Genomic DNA, 18,127 nt, shown 5'->3' with positions numbered 1-18,127 from the left:
GGAACAGCCCAGCCCTGGGAAAACCTGTGCAGGGAGCAGCCCAGCCCTGGGAAAACCTGTGCAGGAGGGAACAGCCCAGCCCTGGGAAAACCTGTGCAGGAGGGAACGCATCTCTGCTCCCACTGGGGTCTCCTCTCCTCCCTGAGGGCTGTCCCTCCGCATCCCCTTTTCTCTTCTTTCTTTCTTGGGAAAACAGCCTCTTTCATCAGCCCTGACACCTCACATTGAATGGTAGTCGAGGAGCTGAGGTGGTGTCTAGCATTTGAAGTCCCATCTCTTAACTACGGAATACAAAGTTGAGATGTCAGAGTCGGTGATGAAATGGGGGCCACGTTCATGGGGCAAAGTGTCCCCTAAGAGAGCCCCTCAAGGCCAGCCCCTCAGTACCCTGGCCTCCCTCTCCTGGAATCCTGGGCTCTACACCCAGCCCCCACCCCCCAGCTCCAGGTTGGCGGGTGGAGCCAGGTTCTGGGGGAGCTCTCACCCTGCCTGGTCCCAGGATGTAGGACACAAGCGGCCCTGTCCTCGGGCTGGCGCCGTTGCCCTATAGGATGTGGCCTGAGCGTGCGCCGGTGCCGCTGCACCTATAGCAGCAACAGGCCTTGACCACAACCGCTCCGTAGGCCGTTTCTTCTACAAGGGAACTGACATTTCATAGCAGGCTGGGTGGGTCTTTCAAACACGGACAGATTGGGGTAGGGGCAGCCCCAGGAGCTACTGGCAAGATGGGGCAAGGGGCGCTGCCAACACTTTGGATGTCCCTGACCACCGGAGCTGTTCCAGCCACGGGGGACAGCCTCCTCCAAGCCCCGGCCTAGAGAGGCTGCTCGGGGCCTTGCTGGCAGGTGGGGGGAGACAGAGGTGGCGGCCATGTGAAGGGCTCCTCTGGACCTGCCCACTTCCTTTCTTCTCCTTCAAGGCCACACTGGCAGGAGGGAAAGGGCTGGTTTCGGTGTGTGTGTGTGTGTGTGTGTGTGTGTGTGTGTGTGTGTGTGTGTGTGTGTGTGTGTGTGTGTGTGTGTGTGTGTGTGTGTGTGTGTGTGTGTGTGTGTGTGTGTGTGTGTGTGTGTGTGTGTAGCAGCTTGGGGGGAGGGCAGCAGGCACACTGTGTCCTCGGCCCACCTCCCCGCCACGCGGGGACAGGCTGGCCCTGCCAGGACAGCACTGGGTGCGTGTGGGGAGACCCGGCCTGCCTGGCAGGGAGCCCCTTCCCTCAGTCAGGGGGCCTGCCCGACCCCTCCCTTGCTGGGCCTTCCTTCAGACCTCGCCCCTCTCAAACCCCTACGGGAGCAGCCTTCCCAGCCAGGAACCCGGCGACACCAGGCCTCCACCACCTCCTCTGCACCCCCCACGGCTCCCGTGCCAGCCAGCACCAGGGCAGGCGCCACTCACGGATCCAAGTCACACTCAGACAGGCCACTCCAGGGAAACTTCCCAATCTGCCGACCCGGCCGCGCACGCTACCAGGAAGCCAGGGGTCCTTCCCCAAAGTGGGCTCCCAAAAGACACGTGCTTTTTGCAACACCAGTTTTTCAAAAATCACCCCACAGCAGTGAAGACATTTTCTTCCAGGCACTTGATCAGGGTGATGACCCAGAAGTCTCCATTCTGGGTCTTTGTTTCTTATGAAAGTATATTCTAGACTGTTGTATCAGAGGAAAGAAGAGCCGTCTCATCTCCGACTGGCACTCCAATATCGCTCCAAGACACCTGTTGGCCAGTAATTCAGGGAATCACTGAGTGTCAGGAGGAGCAGGGTCCTTAGAGGTCACTGAGTTTATTTCTCAGATCGGAAAACTGAGGCCAAGGGAGAGTAAGGGACTTGCTCCCTAGAGTACAATCCCAGATCAGCAGAAGGCACGGGACCCTAGGGTAAGCTCCAGCCCTACGGATGTTCCACAGCACGCAGTCCCCAAGCATCTTCCAAATCAGCAAAGGACGATACAACTAGGTCAACTCTCTGATTGCCAGGTGTGACAGGGACGGGAGAGGGGCCGAAGGGGACACAAAATGGATAAATTCCACTGAAGCAGCTTGAGCAGTGTTTCCGACTTTTCTCTAGCAACTTTTTATTTTGCCCAAAGGACATTAAAATCTAACTACCACCATCAACGTGCCCAATCATTTCATAAAAGAAAGGAAGCTTAATACGGCAAAAAGACCTAACCTCAGAATAAGGAACAGTTCTGCCCAAGAAAAGATAGCTTGGCAACCTTGGCTGATACACACACACACACACACACACACACACACACACAAAAACACAACAACACCTTATTTTCCCAGTTTCTCAGTGGACCACAGACCTTCATTTGGGACCCACTGACCAGCCAGGGTTCCCCCAGATCCTGTACACCCAGCTGACTCCATTCTTTTGGTTGAGGACGCATGTCTATCCGTGACCCAGAGCTTCACCTTCTCCCAGCCTCTCTTCCACAGAAGTGAGGGACACAGACAGGGAGGATAAAATGAGGGGAGGGGGGTCCCTACTCAATTCCCTGGGTGGCCAGTCCCCTCCTTGTTCCAGACTAGGAGAGGGGTGTGGTGGCCTCGGCCTCACCTCTTGCTGCAGAAGGGGAGCTGGATTCCTCACCTCCCTGATCTGGGCCCTCCTACCCCTGAGGTCTGGGCCGCCCTGCAAATAGTTCCAGAAGTTCAGGTGCTTCAGGATACAAAAGAGAAAGCTGCGAGGCGATTTTTAGAATCCTGTTCAGTATACCATCGTTTTCAAGCATCTACTGAGTGACAACTGTGGGCAGGACAGAAAGATACGGAACAGTTCTGATCCCCTTTAATTGGAGGTTTATAATCTAAATAGGAAGACATAATATTTTAAAGGGGTTTTGGCTTCTCTAAAATCTCCAGCTGGCATGGATGGAAGGCTGCATGGAGGATGTGGCAGCGTCCCAAGGATAAGATGATTCCTGACCCCTAGCTCACTTCTAAAGGCGACTCCCGGGACTTCCCTGGTGGCGCAGGGATTAAGAATCCGCCTGCCAATGCAGGGGACGAGGGTTCGATCCCTGGTCCGAGAAGATCCCACATGCCACAGAGCAACAAAGCCCGTGCGCCACAATACTGAGCCTGCGCTCTAGAGCCCGCGAGCCACAACTACTGAGCCGATGCACCACAACTACTGAAGCCCGCAAGCCTAGAGCCCGTGCTCAACAACAAGAGAAGCCACCACAATGAGAAGCCCATGCACCGCAACGAAGAGTAGCCCCCGCTCGCCGCAACTAGAGAAAGCCCGCACACAGCAATGAAGACCCAATGCAGCCAAAAATAAATAAATAAAAGAAAAAAAGAGGGCTGCCTTTATAAAAATAAATAAATAAAGGGGACTCTCTAGTGGAAGGTAGAGAGCAAGGGACAAACAGGAAGTTTGGGTCTTTTCTGGGTCACCTCTCCCGTGTTGGGGCTCTTTCTGGGCATATAGGTGCCCCAAACTCCTAGAGTAACCTGGGATGAGGATGGGTCCCCATGGGCAGTCCCCTTCATACTCCTTGCCCCTTTCCATCAATCCCTCTCTGGCCCAAACTTGCCTTTCTTGTTCCCTGGATCCCCGCTATCTGATAACCAGGGGGTAGACCCCCTCCCTCCCGAGTCCCACTCTAACTGTCCCACCTGCAAGCCTTTGCTCAGGCACTTCTCTCCTCTGAACCTGCCCGCCCCACCCCCTTCACCGCTGCTCATTTGTCACTGCCTGGACGACACAACCTAGGGGACGACTCTCACTCAGGAGAGAATCTCGCCATGACAGATGGAATCTGGGAGGGGTCGGAAGGACGGAATTTGTGGTTGTCTTGCACCCGTTCTCCCCTTCCCTCTGCTCTGGCCCATGGCTGGGAGGCACCGCAGGCCAGCTCAGACTCCCGTCTATTAAAGGGAGCTCCTGGGGGTCCTGAGAGGGCAGCCAGGGCCCAGGGTGGGTGCCCCTCTTCAAATATCACACCCATTCCCGGCTGGTTTCCGATTTGGTTTCCTGATCTCCTAGATTAAAACGCAGGTGTCCTTGTATTTTAACGCTTGCTGTTTCAGTGAAGACCACAGTATAGGCCTTTCTCACCTTCTGAGATGGCCCACACTGTCTGTGGAGTGTGTTTCTCACTTCTTACCTATTACTTTGTCTCACTGAATCCTTTCTGGGATGAGACATCAAGAACCTGAGCTTCATTAAGTCCTGAAACCAGGTGTGTGATCTCAGTTGGAAGACTGGGGGTTTTGGCGGGGTTCTAGTCCCGGCACGTGGGTTCAAGTCCCAGTCTGAGGTGCACGGTTTCAGAATGACATATAAAACAAGACTATCACAGTATTTTGCTATATTCTCAAATTTTCTACAAAGAACACGTGTTGTTACGTGTATAATTTTTTTTTTAAAGCAGTAAATGACAAAACCACCATGAGATACCACTTTGCACCTACGAGGCTACTAGTTAAAATAAAAAAGACAAGAGGATGGGCTTCCCTGGTGGTGCAGTGGTTAAGAATCTGTCTGCTAACGCAGGAGACACGGGTTCGAGCCCTGGTCTGGGAGGATCCCACATGCCGCGGAGCAACTAAGCCCGTGCGCCACAACTACCAAGCCTGCGCTCTAGAGGCCGCGAGCCACAACTACTGAAGCCCGCGCGCCTAGAGCCCGTGCTCTGCAACAAGAGAAGCCACTGCTATGAGAAGCCCGCGCACCACAACAAAGAGTAGCCCCCACTCAGAGCAACTAGAGAAAGCCCGCGTGCAGCAACAAAGACCCAACGCAGCCAAAAATAAAAATAAATAAATTTATTTTAAAAAAAAAAAGACCACAGTATAGGGACCAAGGCCCAGGATAAGGCCTGTCAGGTGGTAGGGGAGATGGGAAGGGGGTCACGGGCAAATGTGCTGAGACTCCCCTATCCCAAGCAGCCCCTGTGCCCCCATCCCCTGCACCCCTACTTGCTTCCCAGGGGTGCACTGCGGCTTCTCAGGGCCTGAATTGAAGGCTTAAGCTGGTGAGGTACCTTTTGCTTCCTGTGGGCCAGAGTCTCTTTTAGGGTCTGCAAGGGGGTCGGTACCCCAGCTGAGTACCAGCCAGAACCACCTGGGAGCATTAGCCCCTGACGGCAAAGAAACCCGGGGCAGTGAGCAGAGCGGTAGCTGGGACCCTGAATTCATCACTGGATCCTGTTCTGGGTGGGCCTTGCCCAGGAAGAGTCCCCATTTTAGAGCTGGGAGTGGCTGAGGGGCTCCTCAAGGGGACCTGCAGGCCCCCTGCATTATGTCAGGCATGAGGCAGAAAGCCAGGGCTCTCGCAAGCCCTGAGGCCTTGTGCAGGCAGCCCCTTGCAGGCCCAAGGCTCAGGACACCCGAGTCCTAGGCCCAGCTCCCCTGACCTTGGGCCAGGCACTTCCTCTTTCTGGGTCTCCGTTTCCTTGTCATCATATCAGGGGATTGGATGGGGTCTGTAATGGCCACGTTTTTTCCAAGAGTGGAATCCTTTTTCAAATAAAATCTTAAACAGACCCTCAACTGATCAAACATATGAAAGTGCGTGGGCTCTGAGCACACACATCCGCAGGACCCTGCCGTCCAGTTGGGCGTCTGGCCGCCTGGCACTCACAGCTTCACCCACATCATCCCGACGCCTCTGTCTCCCACCTCGCCTCCAATCAACCCGTGCATCTTGCGGCTCCAGCTTCTCACATCTCCACTGCCCGCTCCACCCGGGGCCCCAGCCCTCTCTCCTGGCCACCACAGGCCCCCCCCTCTTCTTCTGTTCCTGTTTCCCCCTACAGCCTGTCCTCAATACAGTCCAAATCCAAACCAGGTCACCTCTCTGTGCAACACCCCCCCGTGGCCCCTGCTCACTCAGAGCACCCTCCAGAGCCTCTACCCACAGACTAGCCTTCTTCTGGCCTCTTCTCCCTCACTCCACTCCAGCCTCTCTGTGTCCGACACACAGACCACACCCCACACCCCCCAGGGGCTTGACTCACTCTCCCCACTTCCTTCAGGCCTCGGCTAAACACCGTCTTCTTGGAGTGGCCTTCCCTGACCACCTGCTACAGCACAGCCCCCAACCCTGACTTTCTGTCTTCTGGGAAAGTCACCTGCAAGCCGCCAGGGGCTTGGTTTAATGCTGGGCCCCCGCGTCCACCTAACGCAGATACTATTCGTTGAACGAACTTGAATGAATGGAGGGAGAAAAGTGTCTTCGTCCAGAGTACTGGGCAGCCTGTCGGCATTTTCTCCCCAGACAGCCTTTTCAACAAGAAGTAGACAGAGAGCTTGCTTGCCAAGATCCTCATACGCCTATTCCAGGGGTCTAACTTTCAAGCGACCCCCACCTAGCCCCTGGGTGTGGGGTGGAAGGCGTTCCCCTAGCTGTCTGGACATCATATTCTGCCAGCAAGGAGGTGGGGGCTTCGGGAGCCAGGTGGAAAGATGAGCTCTGATAAGGACTCAGGACCCAGCCCTGAGTGGTCGGCAAGCTCTGTGGGTGGCCTGGGGGTGAGGGGTCATAGATTATTGGTCCTCGTCATCTTTGGGCACTGCAACACAGGTAGATGTGCAGCCCAGGGAACAGAGGATGCAGGGGTGCGCCTGGGAACTGCCTTCTAGTATTTGAGAGCCAAGAAGGATTGGGCTCCTCTGAACAGGGTTTCTAATGGTAGAAGTTAGAAGGCAGACTTTCTTTGATATCTGCCTGTCAGAAAGGCTACCACAGTGGTGGCAAGTTCTCCAACACTGGAGGTATGCAAGTGCCTTTCAGGAATGTTGTCAAAGGGATTCCTGTACTGGGTGCAAGGTTAAATGAGATACTATCTCATTTAACTCTTCCAACCCCAAAGGTCCTCTTAAATAAAGCGACGTTTTTAGCAACAAACCAATATTCATCTAATATTTATGATATGCCAGACGCTGTTCTAAGCAGGCTTGTGTTGGTGTGTTAACACTTAGCTGCCTGTGGACAGCTACTTAAATATTAACTCATCCAATCCTCATAACCAATCTTAAGAAGTAGGTGTTATTATTATCCCCATTTTACAGACCTGGCCGAGGACAGTTAAACAGTCAGCAAACAGAGGGGTTACACTCAACAAACGATAATAGTTGTAATAATAATTATTAAACGTTTGCCCATGGGCCCATGGGCAAAACTTCTTATGCATTATTTCATTTAATCCTCAAAACAACTCTAAAGGCTGGTTACTATTACTTATCTTCGTTTTCTAGATAAGTATTGAGGCATGGAGGGGTTAAGTAACTGGCCTAGTAATGAACAAAGAAAGGCAAGGAAGTGGGTAAGGAGAGGTCATCCTGGGGGAAATACGGGAAGTCAGAGAGATCAGGACCCTGGCCCCTCACCTCCCCTTCCTTCCTGGGAAACTCCTGCTAGCTCCACCCATCAGTACTGGGTGTGGTAGATACTTGCCCCTGGGGGAGGCCCCACTCCGCAACAGAATTTCCAGCTCCTCCAGCGGATGGCATTTGTCTTTCCACTTCCAGGGGAAAGCATCTAGGCAGGGCTTCCCAGCTGGGGCGGAAATGGGGGAGCGGGGACGAGGGAGACATTCAGATCTAGTTGCATCACAGGCCCCTCTGAGACACTCCCCCCACTAGCGTGGGGGCCAGTCACCTCCAGCTGCCCCCCAATTCGGGACTGCACAAGAACAGCTCACCCCTCCGTTTCACACAGCAGAGAACTGAGGCCCTGGGAGCTGAGGTCAGGAGCTAGGCCAGCGAGCAGCTGGCTGTCCATCACAGCAGTAGCCCGGGACTTTTAAACCAAAAAGCCAGGACTGGCTTCCCCGGGGGCGCCCATCAACCTTAGCCCCCAGAAAGGTTCTAAGAGGCTTTCCCAGGAATCCGCCTTTGAACCAGAGCCTCCTCACCCCCCTGAAGCTTCCCGGGACGTTGGCTGGGCTGGGTGGCACGAGGGAACCTACTTCGGGAGCACAGCCCTGAGCAATGTCCACAAGTCCGAGGTTGTGAGCTGGGGGGTGAGGGACATGAAACTAACTAGACGCCACAGACCCCTCTGGAAAGCTAGTTCCCAAACCGGTTCGGCTTCACGCATTCCAAGCTGTGCCTTCTCCCGGTGTGTGTGTGAAGGGGGGAAATCCCGGAGGCCACACGCAGTTCGTGCACCCTGGACCCTCCCCAAGCCCTGGGTTTCGCAAAGGCCGGTCCGAAGGTCACTGTCCTTAGACCTGCAAGAGGGGTGGGGGAGGGGCTCCCGGTGGGTCCTCGGTGTAGGCGGGGCTGGTCAGCTGTTAGGCCGCGGGCGTCCAAACTTACGGGGACCCGGGACCGCCGCCCCTTGCCCTACCGAGCTCCAGCCCCCGAGGACGCGCACGGGGCACAGGCGGATCGGCGGGTGCAGGAGGCTGTGGGGGCCCGGACCGCGAGTGACTGCATCTGAAGTTCAGGCGGGACCAGAGCCCGGGGAGGGGCCGCGTCCACACAGCCCCTCCGCTTCGACTCTGACTGGTAGAGGCGCCCCTCTGGCACCCACCAACCTAGCCGCCGAACGTGCCAGCTGCTTTTCCGGCGAGCGACAGCTGGGCTTAAAAGTTTCGCCAAGTCTCGGAGTACGGCAGAGGCACCAGGGCCGCCCCCTTCCGCGAAGAACCGGGAGACCGGCCTTGGCCGTGGCCGGGGGTTCGGTCTCAGTCCGACACCCCGAGGTCCCGCAGCCAGGGCTACTCCGGAGCTCCGAGCACCCTCGGGGGCGGGGAGGGGCAGTTGGGCGGGAGGGACGCGGGCCGAGCGGAGCCCTGGGGTACCGAGGGAGGAGGGGGCGCCGACCCCGGACTCACCCCGCGGGGTCCGCGCACTCGGGCGCCCCGGCCCGTCGGATCATGCCGCCAGCAGCTCCGGGACGGTGAACGCAGGGGCTCAGGCACCGGGCGGCGCGGGCCGCGGGGCCCCGGGCGCCCGCATGCCCCTGGCGCTGCCCTGGGGAAGGGCCCGCGCGGGCACCGCCGCCAGCCCCGCGCGGAGTCGGGAAGCCACAGCCGCCGCGGCCGCCACGCTCTGGGGCGCTCGCTCCCTCTACTTCCTGTATCGGAGCGAGCGGGGCTTTCAGGAAGAGGCTGGCCTTGGTGGTCAAGAGGTTTTTTTTGTCAAAAGCCTTTCGGCGGCAGCTCGCAGGCCGGAGCCCCCCAGGGGCACACGGAAACCCCGGCAGCCGCGCCCGCGGGGCCGGACCTGGCGGCGGGGGGTGTCGCCCGGGGCGCCGGGCGCGGGCGCTCAGCCGCGGGGTGCTGCCTCTGCCGCTCTGGCGTCTCCCGGAGACCCGGGACAAAAACTTAGAGAAAAGTTTCCAGCTTGGCGAAGAGTCGCGTGGGAAGGAAGGCGCTCCCGCTCCGGACCGGCAGGTGGGGAAGCCAAGAGCTTTACGCAGGGCACTCTCCCGCTTTACCTCCTGCTCGAAGGAGCCTCGAAATCGCCACTAGACAGCCTCAGACCAGAGGCAGGGCGCCTCCTCCACATCTCTGACAGGTGGCCATGCTGCCTTCTGTTGGATGCCTCCACTGACGATAAACTCACTACCTCACAAAGCAGTCTGTTCCTCCACCAAGCCAGGCGTCTGATTCACCTATCCTGGGTACCACACCTAGATGGGAGCAGAGGGAGAAAGTCAGTCAGTTTACACAACTCTGGTGGGACCAGGAGGCCTCTCCTCTAAACGCCTGGGCACTAAAAACTGCCTCCTGGGCCCGGGCTGCCCTCAGAACATTTCACAGGAGTGGTCAGCACCGCACCCTACAGGGTGACCTCAGTCTAATGCAGGGTTTCTCAGCTTTGGCACTATTGATATTTGGGGCCAGATAATGCTTTGGTAGGATGTTTAGCAGCATCCAGGGCCTCTGCCCACCCTGCCAGTAGCATCACCGTCTTCTACAACCAAAAATGTCTCCAGACATTGCTACATGTCCCTGGGGGCCAAAATCATCCCGGTTGAGACCCACTTATCTAACTCCTTTATTTTATAGATAAGGAAACTGAGACCTAAAGAGAGGAGGTGACTTGCCCCAGGCCACACAGCAAGTTGAGGTGCAGACAGGACTGACACCCAGGGCTCTGGTAGAAACATCCAGAGACCTCTTTGCCCTCCATACCCCTGCTTGTTTACCTGCACAAGTGATAGTAGAAATAGGGCAGTACTCCAGAGTGCCATTATTAGTCCTTTGCTGTTCCTAAAACAAGTCTGTAGGCTACTCCCAGGGCTCCCTGGGCCCCAGGGACGAGGTCCATCTAACTCTCACACCTAGAGTAGTCTTTCAGGTCCTTCTAGGCTGATGTGGACTGTGGGCAACCTCACTCTTCCATGGCCCCCACAAATAAGCTTTCCTTCAGCTCCCTGGACCACCCCTGAGAAACTCAGGACAAGCTCCTCAAAGCCTGGGTTCCATGGAACCAGCCCCGAGGCTCTCACCACGTCCCCTCAGAGGCCTCCACAAGGCCCACTGTTCACCTGCCCTGTGAAGATAAAATTCCTCAGGGGGACACCGGATGGGACCCCCACCCTGACCCTGTTGCTAGTAACTGACCGAGGAAGAGGTTGCCAAGACTAAAATCTGAGAAGCCCCTTTCAGTTGTGGCCTCTGCCACCCTTGTCCTTAGATCCCTTCCTGGGTCCCCTTTTCACTCCCAAGTCCTCACCCCCACCACTTCTCTCCCTGGAATGGATCTCAGGACTCCTACTGGGAAGTGAAAATCTACTGCCGTTTGGGCCTGCAAGCTCTTTCCTTTACCCTCACCTTTTCTGGTTAACAGTACCCCAGTACCTGGTTTCCATTTAAGGAGTCACCCCTCCTCTGTTGGGTTCAGGTGGAGATAACAAGATTCTACCCCCATTTTAGAGGGAACACATGATTCTAGTCTGGCCAATCAGAGCCTTGCACTTACCAGGCCCAGTGATTGGCTCATGGATGAGCACATAACCAAAGTTAGGCCAATAAGATCCCTCCCTGGGACTTTTTGTTGGCACTGTCAGGAAATGCCAGCAATCTTCCCCCCCACCCCAAGCTGGCCTGATGCTGTGTAACCTTGGGGTAGCCCAGCAACCACCTGGGCCACCATGTGGTAAAATTGTGCTCAAGAAGACAGCCAAGATGGAGGAAAGCAATGCAGAGAGAGACTATGCCCTATTGACATCCTCTGAGGCCTAGATTCTGAGATGCTTAAAGCCAGATGCACCATTAGACATCTCAGGTATGCGAACCAATACAGTCCTTTTTATTTTCTTTTCCCTTTTTAAAAGCTCGAATGCAATCTGAGTCAGGTTTCTGCTAGTCATCACCCAAAGACTCCAGGCTGTCCCTGATTGCAGTCCCTCCCTCTGCCTTCCACTCCCTGCTGGGTCTGGAGGATGTCCAGTTGTGGCAGGACTGTAGGAATGCAGAGCTAAACACTTCAACTAATTGTCCCCAAATATAAGAGGCTGGCTTGCCTCTCTGGGGTCCTCATGGGGTGGCTCTCACCTCCACATGCTCCTCAGGCTTCCCCTCCCTCTGCACAAGTGAGGGCAAATAGACTCATTCTAGAGGAGGAGTGTGGGAATTTGCAGGGGAAGGTCACCTCCAGGAGATCAACTCCAAGCCTTGCTAGAGTTTCTGGGGACTATTCGTGAAGAAAAACGTTTCACAGCACAGTCCTGTTTTTTAAAACCTGCCAAAACCTTGCTCTGGGTTGGATTACAGACTTTGAGGAAACAGAGCATATTCGTTCAACAGAAATTTTCCTACTATATAGAGTAGTTGTTGAGACTAGGGTCTTGAGTCAAGCTGCCAGGGTTCAAATCCCAGCTCTGCCACTTAGTGGCTGTGTAACCTTAGGCAAACTACTTCACCCCTCTGTGCCTCGTATTCCTCATCTGTGAGATGGGATAATAATAGTGCCTACCTCATAGGGATTCTGTGAATGTTGCATGAGCTAACGTGAGGGGCTTAGAACAGAGCCTGGCATGTAGTAAGTACTCAATAAGTAGTAACTATTATTTGTGCTATGACTAAGCACAAATGTATCAGTCAGGTCTCACAGGAAACAAATAGCACTTCTGATTAGGATTAATTGAGGAGGATTCAGTAAAGGTGTGGGAAGTACAAGGGACTGTGCTGCAACTCTCAGATCCGTCACCTCTCTCAGCCCAAAGATGAAGAGAGGCAGTGGTTACGAGACCCAGAAGCAGAGAGTCCTGCCCTGTAGAAAGGCCACCAGGGGAGAGGCTCAAGTACCCTCGGTCCAGGGACGCAGGAAAAGAAATGGTCTGAATCTCCTCCCTCCCAGTAGTCCCCCAGCAGCCAAAGCCAGCTGGAAGCCAGAGGACTTGGGAGCCCGTGGGTCAGTCCCTGTGGATGTGGCGTCCTTACAGGTCAGCCTCCTGGGGTGGAGAAAAGAACTGGGGTGGGGTGGAGTGGGGCAAGAGGGCAAAGCTGCGGAATAAGACAAACTGAGCTCAAACCCTACTGGGCTTTGGCTGGGAATCTTGGGCCAATGAGCCAAGGCACCAGACATGTGAGTCAAGCCGTCTCGATCCTCCAGACCAGCCCATCTGCTAACTAAATAGCGTGCAGTGAGCTCTGTCAATGTCACACGGAATAGGAGAATCACTGGACAAGCCCTGCCTGAATTCCTGACTGGGAAAATCGTGAAATCGAATAAAATGGTTGCGTTTGGGATACCTTGTTTTGCAAAAATAGATACAGAGAACAGCTTTCTTTCCGGGGCTTTTTCTATCTTCTTCTGACCCCTCAAAAGCTCCCACCTCTCTATGCCCTGTGACTTTGGGGAAATATTTTAAAAGAGGTGGAGAAAAGCTTTATTATGGCAAAATTAATCAGTATCCTTTGCGTGAGCCAGGAACACAATATCTGCGCCCACTGGGTAGGGGCTGGGGTGACCTGAGAACCAGGCTCCGGAGAAAGTGGCAGCCTCTTCTCAGTTCTCCGCAGCAGACGCCCAGGAGGAACAAGGGCCTGTGCCTGCCTACAAGGCCTTACAATAAAAAACGAAAAAAGTGGGAATCTGGAATTATTTTTTTTTGGCTGTGCCGGGTCTTTGTTGCTGGGCTTTCTCTAGTTGCGGCGAGCGGGGGCTACTCTTCGTTGCGGTCCGCGGGCTTCTCATTGCAGTGGTTTCTGTTGTCGCAGAGCACGGGCTCTAGGCGCACGGGCCCTAGAGCGCACGGGCTTTAGCAGTTGTGGCGCACAGGCTCAGTTGCTCCATGGCATGTGGAATCTTCCTGGACCAGGGATCAAACCCGTGTCCCCTGCATTGGCAGGCGGATTCTTAACCACTGTGCCACCAGGGAAGTCCCTGGGAATCTGGATTTTTTTATAGGACTGTTTCAGATTTCTGAAACATCACACTGGCTAAAGAAGTATTTCTAAGCCCAGTTACCCCATGGATGCTGGCTTGGGATCTGACCGCACTCTGTACCTCCAGCCACTCTGGGACTCCATGTGGCAGGAAGGTGAATCTGACACAGGCATAGGTGTGCCTGGTGGAACCCCCAGGTGCACAGGGATTCCCCAGGTTCTGGAAGGGATGGGACCCTGACACATACGCTCTGGATCTCTCCCCTAAAACCGAGCAGAGTATCTTTAGCCCCAGTCTCTGGGATTCTACCTCATTGTCCTCTCTCTGCAGGTCTCTGTCTTTCTTCCCTCCTCTCTGCAGACAGACCATCCCAATACCCTCAAGTTTCCAGGTCTCAGCCACCCCTTTATAGAGACTTACAGGCATCCTGTGCTCCCAATTCCAATTCTCTGGAGAGGTAACCTGATTGCCCCATCTTGGCTGTGAGGGGTAGGCAATCTCAGAGAGAAAGGGTGCTCGTGAGCTGAGGACACACCCCAAAAAGCTTTTAAAGCAGCCCCCAATCTGGATTATTGGGACAGCTTCTTGTCTGGTGTCTCACTTCCCCTTGGCCAGCCCTACCCATCACTACGGCAGAAACTGAAGGTTTCCAGTATCTGTCTCAGGGAACCTCTCTCCTGCCCAGTCACCGCATTGGTTCATCTGACTCCGAGGTTTGTCTCTGAAGCCTGTCTGCTCCCCACTGAGGTGCCCTCTTAACCTGCACTTGTTACATATTTCTAGACACTAGAATGTTCTCATGCCTCTGCTATCCTTAGTGTGAGTGCCGGCTCCCTAGGAGCAAGGAATATACCCTCCTTTTAAATTTTTTCTCTCCCTTCACCAGTATCCAGTGGAGGGCTCTGCAAACAGCAGGCACTTAATAATCTCTTGTTGGCTAAATAAAAATGACTTGTAACCAAGGAGAAAGGCTTCTCCATTTCTGAGTCCCGTGTCATCGTTTGGATTTTCCCTGCTTTGTGCTGTCAGAAGATGAGCTAAAATTAGGGTCATGTATGTCCTTAATTCACACAAAGTTATGACACTAGTGAGTCTCTGGGAGGACATGGAAGGTCTGTCCTTGAGGAGCTTTCAAGCTAGTGGAGGAGACGCACCATAGGAGGATGCTCTTGGGTTTAAATGACAGAAAACCCTGACTCTAAGTGGATTGAGTACAAAGGAAATGGTCTGCCTCGTGTAACTCAAAGCCTGGCGATAAGGAAGTGCATCAGTTATCTACTGCTGTGTAACAAATTACTCCAAATTTAGCAGCTTCACACAACACATTCACTATCTCACAATCTCTGTGACTCGGGAGTCTTGGCACAATTTTGATGGTTGCCTCTGCTTCAGGGTCTCTCACAAGGCTGCAGTCAAGTTGTTGGCCAGGGCTGGTGTCTCGTCTGAAGGCTCAGCTAGGGAAGGAGCTGCTCCCAAACTCACATGGTTGTTGGTAGGATACAGTTCCTTGAGGGGCCTCAGTTCCTTGCTGGATGTTAGCTGGAGGCCATCTTCAGTGCCTGGCCATGTGGAAATGGCCAGCACAGCCACTTGTTTTATCACAGTGTGCAAGCTGAGAAGGCAATAGAGAGAGTCTGCCAGCAAGACAGAAGTCACGGCCCATACAACCTAATATAGAAGTGGAATCCCATCCAGTGGTCAAGACTTCACCTTCCAGTGCAGGGGGTGTGGGTTCAATCCCCAGTCAGGGAGCTAAGATCCCACATGCCTCTCGGCCCAAAAAACAAAAACAAAAAACAGAAGCAATATTGTAACAAATTCAATAAAGACTTTTAAAATGGTCCACATCAAAAAAAACCTTTAAAAAATTGTGTCATATCTTTAGTCATTATGTTATGAAAAACACAAAAAATTGGGCAAATAGTCTTCCAGTTTTCAAAAACTATTGTCTGATTCTGCAGAGAAGTCATTCATGTCATCAATGAATGAGTAAAATTCTGACTACATCTTTACTGTTTTGCTTTGGTTGTACCCATTTGGTAAACAAAATTGTGTGATTTATAACATTCCTGTCATTCATCTGTTGCAACCGCAGGTTGGTTAGAGATACAAGAGTTTGGCAAAAAGCTGTGAAAGCATTCTGTGAGAATCAGTAGGCTCTGTAGAATTTATAGCAGAGTACTGCATATTTTATTATTTAAGAAAACAAGGCCATGAGTTACATGTATAATTCAAGTTGCTCCGACAATATGGTTCATAAAGATTCAGCGTGAGGGAATAATTTTTCAAGAAGATCATTTTCTTTCCTTGCTCCCTCCCCCACAGTGAAGGATAACCAGGGAGGCCTAAAGGAGGAGGCCACCCTTGGAGGGCCTTGAAGGATGCACACCAGCTGCAGGCAGGGGGAAGGCAGCTGGCTCAGGAAAGGCTCTCGCTTGCTTGGGCTGCACGTTCTTCCTCTTGGCAGCGCGGGGAGTGAGGGAATGGAAAGAGACTTTGAAACTGTCCTCTGAGAAACAAATCCACATTTTTGACAAGAGGCCAGATGATTGAACATTAACAGCTCATCATCTCTAAGTTGGCTCATCTACCAGAAGGCAAGCCAGGAGTTAGAAGCTCTTCTCTGGGAAGCAGAGCTCCTACTGTGTGCCAGGTCCTGCGACCCTACTGTGTACCAAGGTGGGGAAAGCGTTCCAAGGGCAAGGACACAAATGACATGATTTCTGCCCCACCTCCAGGAAATCCTCATGTTCTGATAGGTAGTCTTTAACTACATCTGATTCATCCATGTGTGTCCAGGTTGGGGGCTCAGGACAGTTGAATAAGTGAACTAAATGGATAACTAACTAGTACGGTGTGTTAGTTATCCATTGATGCTTAACAAACTACCCCCAGATTCAACAGCTTTGAACAATAATACTTTTTTTTTTTTTTAATTATACAGTTTCCATGAGTCAGGAATTCAGGAGCAGCTTAAATGCTTGGATTTGACTCAGGATCTCTCATGAGGTTGCAGGCAAGATGAAGTTAGGCAGCCACTTTGGGCTATAAGGCAGAAGCTATATGCTGAGGAACGAAGAGCCACAGTGGAGAAAGAGGCTGGCTCTCCAGCGCCATGGAGTGTCCCAACAGCCTGGACTGAGCACCCTCGTCTTCTACATGAGAGAAGAATAAAATCCTACCCTGTTTAAGCCACTGGTCTTTGGCGGTTTTCTGGAGAAGGGTTCCAACAGGTAGAAATAAGGGAAGGGCATCCTAGGGGGAGGTGACAGCGCCATGGGTAGACGTCTGGAGGTAGGACCCTACATAGCTCTCAAGATAGTGATGAGGGAAGAATGAGTTACTGCCTAAGAAAGCTTAAGTGCCCACCACTGAGAGGTGCTGTCATGGCTCAGGGTAGCTAACCCTCCTCGTTTGTCTTTTGCCTTGCAGACAAGGACTGTATCTTACACTTCTCTGTATAGCGTGCTTGGCAAAAAAGATGTTCTATCACAACGTGGGAGTGAGGCCGTGATTTCTATTTCACTTCTCCCTTTGGGGCTGTATCCTTCCTCTGAAAATCAAGTGTGGTGTCTTCAAGGCGTCTTCCTTGTGAGAAAACCCAGGGTGGTTCCTTTAGAATCATGGGCGGCAACAAGCGGCCAGTGTGAGAGGAAATCCGACCCAGCCCTGGTCTTCTTGGCCACAGTCCCAGGCTGGGCTTCTGCTGCCATCCCAGGTGAGAGCCCACAGAGGGGTGTGCACCCCGCAGGAGGCTCCTGGGACCTCAGGTTAAGAACGTTCCCCACCGTGGACCCCCTGCCTTCAGGAGCTGCTGGGCGGCGGGCTGGGGGCTGGGGGGACACGCACTCTGGCTGCTTTAGAAACACACAGCACAGTTCCCTTTCAGCTCCACTCTTGCCCTCTGTGTGACCTTGGGGAAGTTTCTTAGCCTCTCTGAGCCCAAGTTTCTTCTTCTGCAATATGGGTGGAGGCATACCTCACAGCTGCTTGTGAAGATTATATGGAAGGTGGCTAGCTGCGTGTTGAGTAGCAGGCTTGTGACAAATGTCAGTTTCCCTTTAGTGACTTAGTTTTTTAATTTTTCCTTTATTGCTTTTTATAAGTGCAGAACAGATGCCCAGCTCCGTGGGCTCTGCAGTGCCTTCCACCCTGTGCTCTGCCTCTGACAGGGGTGCCAAGAGGTGTGTTTAAGGAAGTTTGGATTCAATTCAGTTGCTATGAATTAACGCTGTCTCCTTGGACAAGGTCATGCTGAGGACTAGGAAGGAAGGTGTCACCCACAGAAGCCTCAGGTGCTGGTACCACAGTGTGTGACCCTCACAGGGGTGTTGGCCTAGGGCAGGGCTAGCTACATGACTTGTAGGACTTAGTGCAAAATGAAAATATGTGACCCCCTTGCTCAAAAAGCGTTACAGATTTCAAGGCAGAGACAGCAGAACATCAAGCCAAGCACGAGACCCGTCTAAGCGCGGGCTCTGTAAATGCAAAGGTCACATGTCCCTGAATCTGGTCCCGGCCTGGGGTGACCAACCATCTTAGTTTGCCCTGGCCTGAGGGGTTTCCCAGGACATGGGACTTTCAGTGCTGCACCTGGAAGGTTCCAGCTTGGTCACAGCACCTCTATCCCGCTCAGCCTCTCGGTGAGCCTTGCTGGTCCTGCGGGCCCCTCAGCCCCCGCCTCACGCCCAGCTCTGTGGCCCGGAGGCCCACGTCCGTGGTGGTTTGTGGGTCAGGAGCCCCACAGGAGGTGCTCTGCCCACCCTGGACTCTGCTGCTCAGCCAGCTGGCTGTAAGCGCCACGCACCACGCCTCCTGCCAGAGG

At 53.7% G+C, this 18,127-nt stretch overlaps 1 protein-coding gene across 1 annotated transcript in view; it reads right to left on the bottom strand.

Annotated features, from left to right (window-relative positions):
• The window catches only part of RIN3 (Ras and Rab interactor 3), a 118,560-nt gene extending 109,705 nt beyond the window's left edge, over positions 1-8,855 (bottom strand). The window contains exon 1 of the mRNA XM_030883518.3: positions 8,796-8,855. Coding sequence (XP_030739378.1) covers positions 8,796-8,839 — 44 coding nt within the window. The 5' untranslated portion in view covers positions 8,840-8,855. The remainder of the gene's footprint in view (positions 1-8,795) is intronic.
• Between the last annotated feature and the right edge of the window lie 9,272 nt (positions 8,856-18,127).

The sequence above is a fragment of the Globicephala melas genome, chromosome 2 (assembly GCF_963455315.2).
Source record: "Globicephala melas chromosome 2, mGloMel1.2, whole genome shotgun sequence".
Classification (NCBI taxonomy): domain Eukaryota; kingdom Metazoa; phylum Chordata; class Mammalia; order Artiodactyla; family Delphinidae; genus Globicephala; species Globicephala melas.
Note: the sequence above shows the minus strand (reverse complement) of the source record. Positions and strands in the feature narration are given on the sequence as shown.